At 37.4% G+C, this 13275-nt stretch overlaps 1 protein-coding gene across 3 annotated transcripts; it reads left to right on the top strand.

Moving 5' to 3' along the window:
• Positions 1-9360: 9360 nt before the first annotated feature.
• On the top strand, positions 9361-12228 carry LOC115984142. Of its 3 annotated transcripts, none has more exons than XR_004090409.1 (4): positions 9361-9818; positions 9913-9958; positions 10919-11095; positions 11189-12228. XR_004090409.1 is itself a non-coding variant. In XM_031107060.1 (3 exons), the coding sequence occupies exons 1-3, from the start codon at positions 9746-9748 to the stop codon at positions 11437-11439; spliced, it is 501 nt and encodes a 166-aa protein (XP_030962920.1). In that variant the 5' UTR covers positions 9372-9745; the 3' UTR covers positions 11440-12228. The 3 variants fall into 3 exon arrangements, 1 of the variants encoding a protein (XP_030962920.1); XR_004090408.1 differs by lacking the exon at positions 9913-9958 and having other exon boundaries at positions 9372-9818; positions 11189-11527; positions 11631-12228; XM_031107060.1 differs by lacking the exon at positions 9913-9958 and having other exon boundaries at positions 9372-9818.
• The last annotated feature ends 1047 nt before the right edge of the window (positions 12229-13275 follow it).

Consider the following 13275-nt stretch of genomic DNA (forward strand, 5'->3'; position numbering starts at 1 on the left):
TGAATTTTTTTATTAATAAAAAAAAATAAAAACTGATTTACTTCTTTATTAGATACAAATCTGAATTTTTCTTGATTAAAAAACTGATCTATGTTTTTTTAGATGTAGATCTGATTTTTTTTTAACATAGCAGATTTTTTGAAATAAAAAAGAGTCATGAATCGTTTGTTTGTTTTGTTTGATGCATGTAGCATAGGGTTACATTATGGATTTGTCCTCTTCTAAAAATATTTTTCTTATTTTCTCATAAAAAAATAGATCTGATTCTTTTTAATGTAAATCAAAAACCAATTTTTTTAATTCTCAAAAGCAGATTTGATAGTTTTTTTTTTAATCAAAAGATTTGTTTTATTTAATAAACACAAATATGAATTTTTCTCACCTAAAACTATTTTTTTCGACACATCAAAAACATATATGATTTTTTCTAAATAGATATAATTATTTGGTAGTTTGTAACTATGACCGAAAGCCATGTAATTTTCAATTTATCAATGTAAATTTGTATTTATTTTTTTCTTATTTTTTGTATAAAAAAAATAAGTGGCGACTCCACATCACTTACCAAAAAGCGAGGTGTCTTGAAAAAGCACTCCAAAAATCTCTCTTTTTTTGAGAGGCACTTTTGCGGCCTCTCACAGTGGTGACTCCGCTAGGGATGTCAAGTGTTAAGTTTCGTGTTAGACTTAAGTGACCAAATGTGTACCCTTCTTTTGCATGTTCTTGCATGATATTGTTGTTTTTTTGTTTATTTATATTTGTTCTGTATTTGTTGAGATGTTAGTTGTATGATATTTTGTTGTATTTATTGTTAGTTAAAAGCTTTCCCTAACTGTCATAGTGTGTGTCATCCAAACAATAAATATGTATTCACACCTTTCAACAACATGTGGTGGTAGTAACTATGGATCATCGGTCTTCATTAGATTCGGGTACCCAGTGATGAACTCACCAACTCATAGCCTAAAGTCACTAGATCATTTCCTGTTGACTATAAATGACAGACCACGCCGTTTGGGCTAACACAAAGTTCATTACACTACAAGTTGGGAGGTGTAATGTCCTAGCTATGGGAAACAATGAAACAATAAAACCACCTTACAATGTAATAATTTAGAACCTACCCTTATGACGGTCTCTGTTAAAATTTCATTACATGTTATGTGTGTTTGTTTGGTTGATTAATTGATTGATGTGGATGGGGACTTAGATTTGATTAACCTGACCAAGCCTGTCATTAGAGGAGAATTTGATCAAGATCCGAAGGAAGGTTGCAAAGAGAACCTAAGGCCGACACTCAAACTAGTAGCTCCAGTTCCAAGCCCATCACTCCCGTTACGGTATTGAAGCCCGTAAGCATAGAAGATAGTCCACTGCTGCAACATCACAATCCCATATTCGACCTACAAGACAGTTCAAGCCATAAGAAGTTTGAAGCTTCTAACACTATGGCAAAAGAGGGGGAACATCCAAACACTGAGGAACCCATAAACACTCAAGAGTTACTCAACACCATGGTAGTTACTCAAATCTAGCTAAGGGAAGACATGAACCTTATGGTACAATAGTTTCAAATTTTGAAGAGTAACCAAAAGGAGAACAAGGATGACCAAAATCCACCATTCATGGAGAGTGAGAAGAAGATCAACGAAAGAATGAGCAAAATGGAAGAGATGATTAGAAGAGCTTGTAAGATGGAAGACCTTACGGACTAAGAATCCCTCTCACTTTTCCTTGATATGAGACTGCCTACCAAGTTCAAGATGCTGACCTTGGATAAGTTTGACGAGACCGATTGCCTAAAGTCCCATTTGAAGATGTATATGAGGGCTATGTAGCCCCTTAGTGCAATCGAGGAAGTACTTGCTCAAATGTTCCAAAACACTCTTACCGAAACCGCTCTTAGGTGGTTCCTCAACCTGGATGATGCTAGAGCAAGATGTTGGGAGGACATCTGCCAAGAGTTTCACAAGCAATACATGTACAACATAGAAGTGGACATAATAAGGAGCGATCTTTAGACCAAGAAGCAAGAGCCGAAAGAATCCTTCTCTACTTTCATTATCAAGTGGAGAGCCAAGGCAACACAAATGATGAATAGGCCAAGTGAAGAAGAACAGTTAGCTATGGTTGTAAAGAATTTATTACCTGTACACCATAATTACTGGTTTGCACAATACTTTCCTAATTTTAAAGCTTTGATTACTGCTGGAACCCAAATAGAGGATGCAATAAATAATGGCACCATAAAGAATGATGACCCACCAAGGTTTAAAAAGAATGTAGGATCTAATTCTAAGGCTACAAAAATTTCTAATATCCATAAAAATGATCCTTATCAACTGACTGCACCAATTGCACTTGTGCAAGTATCATAAGGGCCTAGACCTAGGAAGGAGTTTAATGAGTTATATATGCCAATGAGCCAAGCATTTGACAAGCTAAAAGCAAAATGGTTATTGAAACCCTTAGACCCAAGACCAATTCCAAACCCATTACCCTCAAGGTTTGATGTGAGTATGAAATGTGCCTATCACCAAGGCCTTGGCCATGATACTGACAAATGTTTTGGCCTTCGTCATGCAATCCAAGACCTAGTATACAACAAGGTGATTGCGCCGCCTACAAGGCCTAGCATCACTAATAATCCTTTGCCCAATCATATTTTTGGGAAAGGACCAAGGATTAATTGCCTGATGATCGAAGAGGAAATTAAAGAAGACCCATATGACCTTATCTACGACTTACCCAAATGCTTTATAATGACCTGGGAAGAACTGATGGACAGGATATCCCCTACCACTATAGAATATGATATATGGAATGAAGAAGTACTAGAAACCAAAAATTACTCAACATCGACAAATGGGGGGGACATTTCAAACCCCAAGTAGATAACCAAACATCCGCAAATGGGGGGAGACATTTCAAACCCCAATCAAACTACTAAACACCCACAAATGGGGGGAGACACTTCAAACCCCAACCAAAATACCAAGCACCTATAAATGGGAGGAGACACTTTGAACCTTAATCAAGTAACTTGACATCCACTAATGGGGGGAGACACTTCAAACCCCAAGATATTGACCCTAATGACCCAACAAAAATTGCCTACATCACAAGGAGGGAGACATTTCAAACCCCTACATTTGGAGATAGACAACCTAGCAGAAGCCTTGAATAAATCTACCCAACAAACACATGTCGAAGAAGATGAGGTCCTTAAGAACTACAGAAGACATAAGCCAACTTATCCTTATGGGGTTTACTCATGGTCTCATACAAACACCGTCAAAACCTAGTTGACCTTCTTAACCAAATCCAAGTCCCTACAACCACAACTTCTTAAGGTCTGAATGCTATGATTGGGTCCATAAATAAGGAACTCACTATTTCCTATTTTGATAAGGATTTGACCAAGAAGGGGAAGCACCAGAACAACCTGTTGAACATCATTGTAGATGCCAAGGAGAAGAGGATACCGATGGTTTTGATAGATGATAGAAGTGCCTTAAACGTGTGTTCTTTAAAGACTGCAAGTTTCTTGGGTTTAAGCATTGAAGATTTTATGCCTACTGATCAACATGTAATAGTATTTGACAATAGTAGAAGAAAGGTCTTGGGAACTATAACATTAGAGCTCACTATAGAACCGATGATCAAGAAGGTGGAGTTTCAAGTCCTTAATATAGCTTCATGCTTCAATATGCTCCTTAGGCGATTATGGATCCATGACATAGAGGTCGTACCTTCCTCATTATACCAAAAGGTTCTGTTTCCACATGAAGGAGCTATTGTGACCATATACGGTGATACTTTGATAGTGCCTAAGCCTATTTTTGGTATTGATTCTGAGAGAGAGCCATTGACCTTGGATGGCTTTGAGATTGAGAGACCTAGCTTTGAAAGGAGAGAAGAGGAAGTGGAGAAGATCTCGATAGACTTTACTCTCTATAGCAACAGCAATGTGGTAGCAATGATGAGAAGATTGAATTACCTTCCAGGAATGAACTTGGGGAGAACTTTGAAGAAGCCTACTGTTCAAGTCCCAATGATTCCTATTGCCACACCACCTTTTGAGCAAGGTTATAAGCCCACTGATGATGATTTATTAGAGATGGAAGTGAGAAAGATGGCCCGAGCCAGAGCTATAGCAAAGGGACTTCTTGTCCCTTGGAACCTCCAAAGCCCTATACAATTACATTGAATGGAAAGTTTGTCAAAGCTAGAGATACTCAATGCTATTGGGGATTCCCGAACCAAGATTTGATCCTGTGACAAGGACAATGGTGTCTGGGTTTGAATTACTGCTTGAGTGCAACAACAAGCTTCCAAAATTGAAGAAGGAAGACACAACCTGGGTTCCTATTAATTGGGCTGATTATATGGACCTTGATGCCACGACCACACTCCTTGGAGATTCCATGACTACACTCCTTGCTAGCATGCATTGAAAAGCCTATATGAACTAAGAGCCAATGATGAAGATGAGGAGGGGGGAGCAGCCCTTAGTGATGATGATAAAGGAAGTGATGCCAAGAGTGATAATGGTAGTGATAGCAGTAGCAATGACAGTGGATGTGGTGATGATGTAGCAATAGTGATAGTGAAAGCAAAATTAGTGAAGACTATGATAGCCAATACAGTGGAAATGATTGGGGTGAACCCCCTAGTGATAGAGAAGATGAAGATGCCAATCTTTATTATGAAGAATATGATGATGATGTGGACTACTATGATCAATATATTGAAGATGATATTGAAGCTAACAGGTGGAGTGACACTGATTGTGACCAATACAGGTTGATAAATGTAATAGAAAATGTAAGAGAGGAGGTTGGATAACCTAATGATGTGGACTATGATTATCATCCCTATGGGTGCCACTTAGATTGGAGCTATATCACTGATGTTAACTCAAGGTCTGGTCCTCGATATGATAACATGGAAGAGAGATTCCAAAATTGGGGTCGTATCACGATTCAGAACCTAGCTCACCAACCCTACATACCGAAGAGGAAGATGATATAGATGCTAGGTTAGCTGCTCAAAACTAATGGTCCACAGTCTTAGAATCCTAACACTTAAGAATGCTGGAGGTGACAACAAGAAAATGGAAGGGGGCGAGTCACAACATCTCCCTCAACACACTCACTTGAATAAAAGGAAGCATGATTTTTTTTTCAATGAGTGGATGGACAGCATAGAGCCCATTGATGCTTTTGTGTCTGACAAGTCTATAGACATGGAGATTGATGAAGAAGCCAAGAATTTTATGGATGAAAATCCCACAGTACTGATGTTGAGGGAAGAAGGAACTTCCTAGGAGCCACCTACCATTATTGAAGCCACGACTGAGTTAAAGAACTGGGCATAGGAGGGAGTCACCCACCCCATGGAGGGCTCTGTGAAGAAGATCAAGACCGTCAAGTTTGCCATTCTTGCCAAAAAGATCAAGACTATTGAACCAGTCAACCCTGCCAAGAACATTAGATCGCTTGTTTTCTAATTAACTACGACTAAGGAGAGATAAGGAAAATTGTTTCGATGGTGAATATTCAAAGTGTGAATTGATATATACTTGCATCGATAATTAGTTGTAAAATTTCGATGGTGGATGTTGACTTAGACCAAGGTTTGTTCTTTTGATTAATTTCGATACTTTAATTTGAATTGTTCCTTAGTTTTTTTTTTCTTCTTAAAATTGTTTTCATTATACTCCACCCCCCCTCCTTGTTCACATAGCATAAAACTAGGCTAGATACTCTCCATGGAAACGATCTTTACTCGCACTACTACATATATTTTTAGGAGTATAGGTTTTATTTTTGGTTGCCTGCGACAGCACACCACTGGGACTACTCGAGACCTAGCTCCTAATAATTTCTACTTAGAAGGACTTAACAACATATACAAATTGAATAGAAATTCTCAAGAAAGAACTTACTTAACGACACAAAAAATCATCCAACTTCTACACACCTTATCTAACCCATATAATGGTTTTGAAATCTAGACCATTTAAAGAACTGGTGAACAAAGGGGTTTAAAATTTTTGAGGTTGAACCATGATGATTTCATAATTAATTTAAAAATTATTTGAAATATAAATTAATAAAATAAATTAGTATAAATAGAAAAAATGAATAAATGGTTCAAAAAATAAAAATAAAAACCATCTTTCAAATGTATTTTTTATATCAATGGAATATTATCAATTGTTAAAAAAACAATAATAAAAAAATTATTAATATACATTATACTATCAAGATAAGATAGAATTATATTATAGACAAAACAAATGTTTACAGCATTATATATTTTTATGCAAATGTGTATAATATTTGCACTTGTTTAATCTATAATATAAATTTTAATTTACAATAACACATGAATTTAACATATGAATACATGGGTTTGTAGTACCAACAAATAATGCAATTAGATATTTAAATGTCTTATAAAACATGCAATTAAATGAAAATGGTTTTAAAAAATCTAAAAGCAAATGAATGGTGGAAACATGGCTACATGTCCAACCTTGTCATTCGGAAGGGGTAGTGTCTGCCATATTGGTAGAAAACTTTATTAGAAAAAGAAAAAAAAATAAACATAGATTTTTTATTTCTTTTGGTTTTGCCACTTTGGGTACCAATGACAGAAGAAGAAATGAAACCCCAAACAAGCAACAAGAATAAATGCAGAAAGAAAACATAGAATATTGGAGAAGAAGGAAAACTGGAAAATGCAGAAGAAGCAGGGTTAAGATAAGGTTTGTGCTTTTCATTTCTATTTTATTTTGTGGACTTGGTGTGTTTTGGGATTGCATTTTCGGATTTGTGGCAAGGATGAGAGATGAAAAGCTAGAGTTCAATGGAGAAAATGGCATAACGTCAATGCCCCCATCTTTTTTTTTTTTTTTTTTTTTTTCTAGCTTCAGTCTAACCCGTGAGACTGGCCATGGCTCTCAAATCCGAGTTCGTACAGTTCACTGTATTTTTTGTACAGAGTGGGTTTTAGGTTTAAAAAACCGTTTCAAGAGGCGGTTCTTCATTAACCGAGTCAAACCATACTGTCCGGTTTGGATTTTGATACCATTAATAGAACTAAGATAAAATAAAAAAATAATAAAAAAAAACCATTTCTAACACCCAAATACAAGCACTCTAAAACTAAATTCCCAAAAAGAAAAAGAAAAAAAGCCCATTACAGAAACTCTAACACTCAAATACTCAGACCGAACCAAATGGTAAAAACCGGGGAAGAAAATATAAAAATCCAAACAAAAAGGGAAAAAAATTATTGTTATCTTTTCCTAGCACCTAACATGGCACTGGCATCCCTGGCGACCCGGGTAACACTGGTAGGCTGGCAGCCCTGGTAGCCCTTGTGGCCCTGATGGCCCTGGCAGCCCTGGCGGCCCTAGTGGGCCTAGCAGCCCTAGCGGCCCTAGTGACCCCGGTTGCCCTAGCGGCCTTGGTGACCCTAGATCCCCTTTGTCCCCTTTTGGCCCTTTCTGCCCTTTCTCCCCTTTTAGCCCTGGCTCCCCTAGATCCCCTTGGTCCCCTTTTGGCCCTTTTTGTCGACGAATGTAAATTGCCACTACGATTCAGCTAATTAATATTATTAGAGGCAAGATACAACCCAGCACAAACCGCACGGATACTGGTTGTGTTTGACTTGGTGGAGGCCATATGTTGTCATCTAGTAGTGATGGAATGAAAGGGGGACTTGGAGGAAACTCAAATGCTGGCGCTATCAATGGTGGAGGTGGAGTAAGGGAGGGTTGTGGTGGTGGTGGTTGTGAAGAGAGGGTTGGAATTAGTAGTGCGATGATGGTGGTAAACAGTATGAACAACAGGGCAAACATGGTTGAAATATTTGGATTTTGGAACTGAAGGTGAAGGTCCGTCTGCTCTGAAATAGCCACAAAGCCATGCTTTTTATAGTTGCTTGGATCACCATCGTTCGGTTGATAGTCTCAGACTTCACCAACCTTAAAAGCATCTTAATGTCTTACAAATCTTTTTTATCATTTTGTAGATTACATTATTTATCTCTTCCAAGATTCATCTTTTCGCTGACTCACTAGAAAAATCTTAAAAGCATCCGAGAAGATGGAATGATGTTAAGGAACTGTATCATAAAAATGGGCCAGCTCTTCAAGTTACTTAGAATTTGATACCCCTTTTAGTTTATCCTTATATTACACTATTGCAGATTTTCGTTCTATAGAATATTTGACACACACGCTAAATGTGTCCACCGTTCTTGTCAAATCAAGGGTTTAGTATCTATTCTTAAGAATAATTTGTACGAGTAGAACCAAACTATTGTAGTATATATACTATACTATATATAAGGCACAGGAACATATAGACAAACATATATAATTCGTCACTTATTTAGCCCATGTAAATCTCGGAAAGGTTAAAGATACATATTCAAAGCAGTTCCACTAGGGAGAAAGAAAGATTTGTATATAATCTTTTAAGAACCTAGTAATGGGGGACAATAGCTGGAATCTCAGATCAATTCTCGAATCGTTGTTGCTAATTGATCTAATATTCCAGCTATTGTCCCCCATTACTAGGTTCTTGAAAGATTATATACAAATCTTTCTTTCTCCTTAGTGGAACTGCTTTGAATATGTATCTTTAACCTTTTCGAGATTTACATGGGCTAAATAAGTGACGAATTATATATGTTTGTCTATATGTTCTTGTGCCTTATATATAGTATAGTATATATACTACAATATTTTGGTTCTACTCGTACAAATTATTCTTAAGAATAGATACTAAACCCTTGATTTGACAAGAACGGTGGACACATTTAGCGTGTGTGTCAAATATTCTATAGAACGAAAATCTGCAATAGTGTAATATAAGGATAAACTAAAAGGGGTATCAAATTCTAAGTAACTTGAAGAGCTGGCCCATTTTTATGATACAGTTCCTTAACATCATTCCATCTTCTCGGATGCTTTTAAGATTTTTCTAGTGAGTCAGCAAAAAGATGAATCTTGGAAGAGATTAATCAGCATCACATGACAAAAAATAACAACCTCTAACCATACAATTGTTAAATTGTATACCCAACTAATACATCTAAGGGCAAATCACTTTAGAACACGAAACACAAATTTGTTGAGCTAACCCCAAATTTCTTTACATTAACTGTGATGATGCAAAAAATCAATAGTTGAGCTCCTCGTCGTAGCGGATGGACGGTGCTATGAATGGGGTTGTCTCTGCAGATGAGAAACCTGCAAAATGAACTGAGTGGAAGAGTAACACACCGGTGTGGCATTAGCCAAATAGCCTCCGATACTTAAGTCAGTAAGGGAGAAAGATTCTAGAGAAAAAATGAGTAGAGAATGATTTCATAGAATATTTTTGTGTACCTTTAGCTTTTGTTATCTTCTCTTTTATAGTTGTATGCCTTATTAATGGGCAATGATGTGCTGCAGTTCTACTCAACGGCTAGTGCATTACAGAATAATTTTCTGGAGGCCACAGCTCATTCTGTGACCGTTGGTCCATTAGTTACGTTTTGTCATCAATGATCGTAATAAATACGTAATGTCTTCTCTAGGTGAATGAAGATCTTTGTATAATGACGACCATAAATTTCTAGTTCATCAGCTACCCCTTTGTTCGTTATCCCGTCTAAAAGACGAGATTACAACAAATTCATCTGATGCTTCATATTCTGTGTGTTGTGCATTTATGAGGATTTGATGTCTGGGCGGTTGGGCGCCACGAGTACGGCTAGGATGTGTTTGACGTGCGAACATGTCTCGGTTTTCTTGCGTGAGTTTTGGCCACTTGTTTCGCATTTTTCCCTCTTCTTTACCTTTTTTTTTTTTTTTTTTTGTATTTTTCCTTATTCAGTTATCTATTCTAGGGTTTCTTTCTCCTCTGAGCTTCCTTTCTCTGTTTAGCATTTCCTGGTAAGTCCTTCATGCTTCTTCTTCTTTTCTGGTTCTTTCATGGTAGATTATTCTGCTGTTAGAGCAGATTGTCCATCCATAGCCTTCTTTTGCTCATTTAGGTAGTTTACTTGAGTCCGTAGAAGGGAAGCATCTTAAGGGGATCAGTTCCTTCGTAGGGAAGGATTGTCCGTATACTTCTATCCTTTCTTCCTTGTTTCCTTTAGTTTCTCATTCTGTTGAGTAGCTAGGTTGTTGAGGATGTCTGAGGTAAGGTCAAGTGACCTAGAGATGGGGTTATCCTCGTCTGATGATCGTGTGGTCTCAAAGGCCACTTCTATTTCTACCCCCTATAAGGCCTAGAACATCTCATGTTCTCTCTCTAAAAAGGAAGAGAAGCGAATTAGGGATAGATTTTAGTTCCCTGATTCTGTAAAAATTAGGATCCCAAGATGAAGAAAGAGCTTGTCGCTTGTATGCTGATGAGGTTTGTTTCTACGAGGCTGATTTTACCAATGGCCTTCATTTTCCTATCCATCCCTTTGTTAGGGAGCTTTTTTTCTATTTGCATCTTGCTCCAGTGCAGTTGGTGCCTAACTCTTAGCGAATCCTTGTTTCTTGCATGGTGGTATGGATGCCTACCAATGAGGGTGATGTCATTATGAGGGGTGAATTCCTCCTTTTTTATTTTCTAAGGAAGCCTAAGGACCCTGGCTATTATGAGTTTAAAGCTGTGGGATAGGGCTTCTAGGTTAATCCTTGATTACCCCTCATCTCTCTGAAACTAGAAGCCAAATTTTTTTTTTATCTCTAGAAGCGGTTGGGAGTTCGTCCCTAGTGAGGACTTGGACAAAGCCCCCAAGTTTTTTTTGTAGTTGGGGAGTTCTTGTGTCTGGTGCATCTTCCTTGTCTTTTTAGCTGTTTTTCCCTTTTTCTAGGAGTGACGGTGATAGGTGACTTACTCGTATTCTTGTTTTGTAGTTGCCCAGCGTCCTCATCTAAAGAAGAGGTACCAGCTTTGTGTAGAAAAAGTAAGGGAATATTTGGAGAGCATCAAGGATTTTGACGAGCTTGTCTCTCTTCAATCTTTATTTCTTCATTTCTTGGGCTCGAAACCATCTACTAAGGTTCAGAAAGACTTGGAAGTTGTAAAAAAGAGTAAGTGCTTCTTTTCCTTTTGTCTTCTTCTTATCTCTCTTTCTCTCTCTCTTTTTTATTTTTATTTTTTTGACCTTTTCTTTATCCTTTCAGTAATGACAACTAGGTTTAGTAAGCAAAAATTAGCTGAAGTTCAAGAGAAGAAGGCCAAGAGCGGGACCGCTAGTGGCCTTTTGTCCATGAAGAAAGCTAGTGATGTTGTTAAGAAAGATTCCACAAAAACACCTCCTCCTACCAAGTGCCCTACCTCTCCCACTTTATCACTAGAGATGATTGCCTTTGGTGGAGAGGAGATTAGGAAAAGGAGGAAATCTGGTGGTAAATCTTTCCTTCATACCTTCTAAGATGATGCTGATGCAACAGCTTTGAAGACCCACGAGGCAATTTCTATGGACAATCCTGAGTCCTCTGATGGCAAAGTCATCCAATGAGGTGATGTTGTCTCATATTCAGAAGCTTGTGCAGTAAACGTTGTAGGCCGCCATTAATTTTTCTTTTCCTTCACTTTATTTCTGCTAAGGGAGGTTCTTTGTAGGTTTTGGGGGAGTCTCTACTCGTCTCTAGGAAGTTCTTGGACTTGGAAAAGAAGGTGGCTACGTCCGAGCCTTTGATAAAGTCTTTATCCACTGAGAATAAGACGTTCAAGAATAAGGTTGCCATCCTCATTGCTGAAGCTGAGAATGACAAGGAGCATGTGGCAACCTTGGAGAAAAGCCTACAAGTGGAGAAGGACTTCTGCAAGTTGAAGGACAAGTAGATTGGGGACCTGGAGCTGAAGCTACAGAAAGTTGGGGCCATGGCAGTACAGGATTTTAAAGTCTTTGATGAGTACTCTGACAAATTATGCAAGTACTATTTGGAGGGCTTTGATCTTCTCTTGAAGTGGATGGCAAAGTATGGATCTTTCTGGCTTGGCTATTAAGGACATTGAAAAAGAGCTTATGTCTGATCATCCTTCTGAGGCTACAGCAGAGAATGTGATGGAGGAAGCCATAGACGTTGCTAAAGGAATTAAGGAGGCAACAGTTGTAACCCTTGCAGACCCTATCCCTAATGAGCAATAATCTTTTATTTTTTCTACTTTCTTGTATTTTTTTTTTCCTTGCAATGCAAGAACAATATTTCTCTTTAAAGCCCGTTGTTTTAGGCAACTAAACAATTCCTTTGATGATAGATAGATAGATTTATGGATTTCCTGCTTTTAGTTGTAGTAAACAACTTTTTTATGCTTGGACAACCCTTTACGACGATGTTAGTTGTGTTGAGACAACTTTTATGTTTAGGCATTTGAGCAACTTTTTACCTTCAGTCGTGGTGGGATGATTTAGTCATATTTGACTAGCTTGGCAACAATCTTTGGCTGTGTTTGAGCAACTTAGTGTTTTTAGTTGTGTTTGAACAGCTTTTTGTTGAGTCATGTTTGAATGACGACCTTAGTTGTATTCTTTAGCTGTGTTTGAATAGATTTACATTAAGTCATGTTTGAATGATGATCTTACTTGTGTTCGAACAAGTTAGTATTTTTAGCTATGTTTGAACAGCTTTTTATTGAGTCATGTTTGAATGACAATGTTAGTTGTATTTGAACAACTTAGTATTTTTGGTTGTGTTTGACCAGCTTTTTATTGAGTCATGTTTGAATGACGATGTTAGTCGTGTTTGCACAACTTAGTATTTTTAGTTGTATTTGAACAACTTTTTATTGAGTCATGTTTGAATGACGATGTTAGTCGTGTTTGAACAACTTAGTATTTAGCTGTGTTTGAACAACTTTTTATTGAGTCATGTTTGAATGACAATGCTAGCCGTGTTTGAACAACTTAGTATTTTAGCTGTGTTTGAACAGCTTTTTATTGAGTCATGTTTGAATGACGATGCTAGTCATGTTTGAACAACTTAGTATTTTTAGCTGTGTTTGAACAGTTTTTTATTGAGTCATGTTTGAATGACGATGCTAGATGTGTTTCAACAGCTTTTCATTGAGTCATGTTTGAATGATGGTGTTGTGCTCTACTCGTGACTTAGGGTCGTGGTATTGGAGCGTCTTTTAGGTTAACCATTTTTTGTTTTGTATTGAATGACGATTATGTTGGTTGTGTTTAAACAAATTTGATTTAGTTGACTTTGGTAGTTGTGTATGAATAACTTCAATGGCTAGATGCCATTGGTTGCGTGCGAAT

This window comes from Quercus lobata, chromosome 4 (assembly GCF_001633185.2).
Source record: "Quercus lobata isolate SW786 chromosome 4, ValleyOak3.0 Primary Assembly, whole genome shotgun sequence".
In the NCBI taxonomy this organism is placed as follows: Eukaryota; Viridiplantae; Streptophyta; class Magnoliopsida; order Fagales; family Fagaceae; genus Quercus; species Quercus lobata.

Bases quoted from the DNA above. Each gene is read 5' to 3' on its own strand.
- LOC115984142 (XM_031107060.1), top strand. From the start codon at position 9,746: ATGTCTGGGCGGTTGGGCGCCACGAGTACGGCTAGGATGTGTTTGACG. The intron at 9,819-10,918 runs GTGAGTTTTGGC...CTTGTTTTGTAG, and splicing joins ACATGTCTCGGTTTTCTTGC to TTGCCCAGCGTCCTCATCTA. The intron at 11,096-11,188 runs GTAAGTGCTTCT...TTATCCTTTCAG, and splicing joins CTTGGAAGTTGTAAAAAAGA to TAATGACAACTAGGTTTAGT.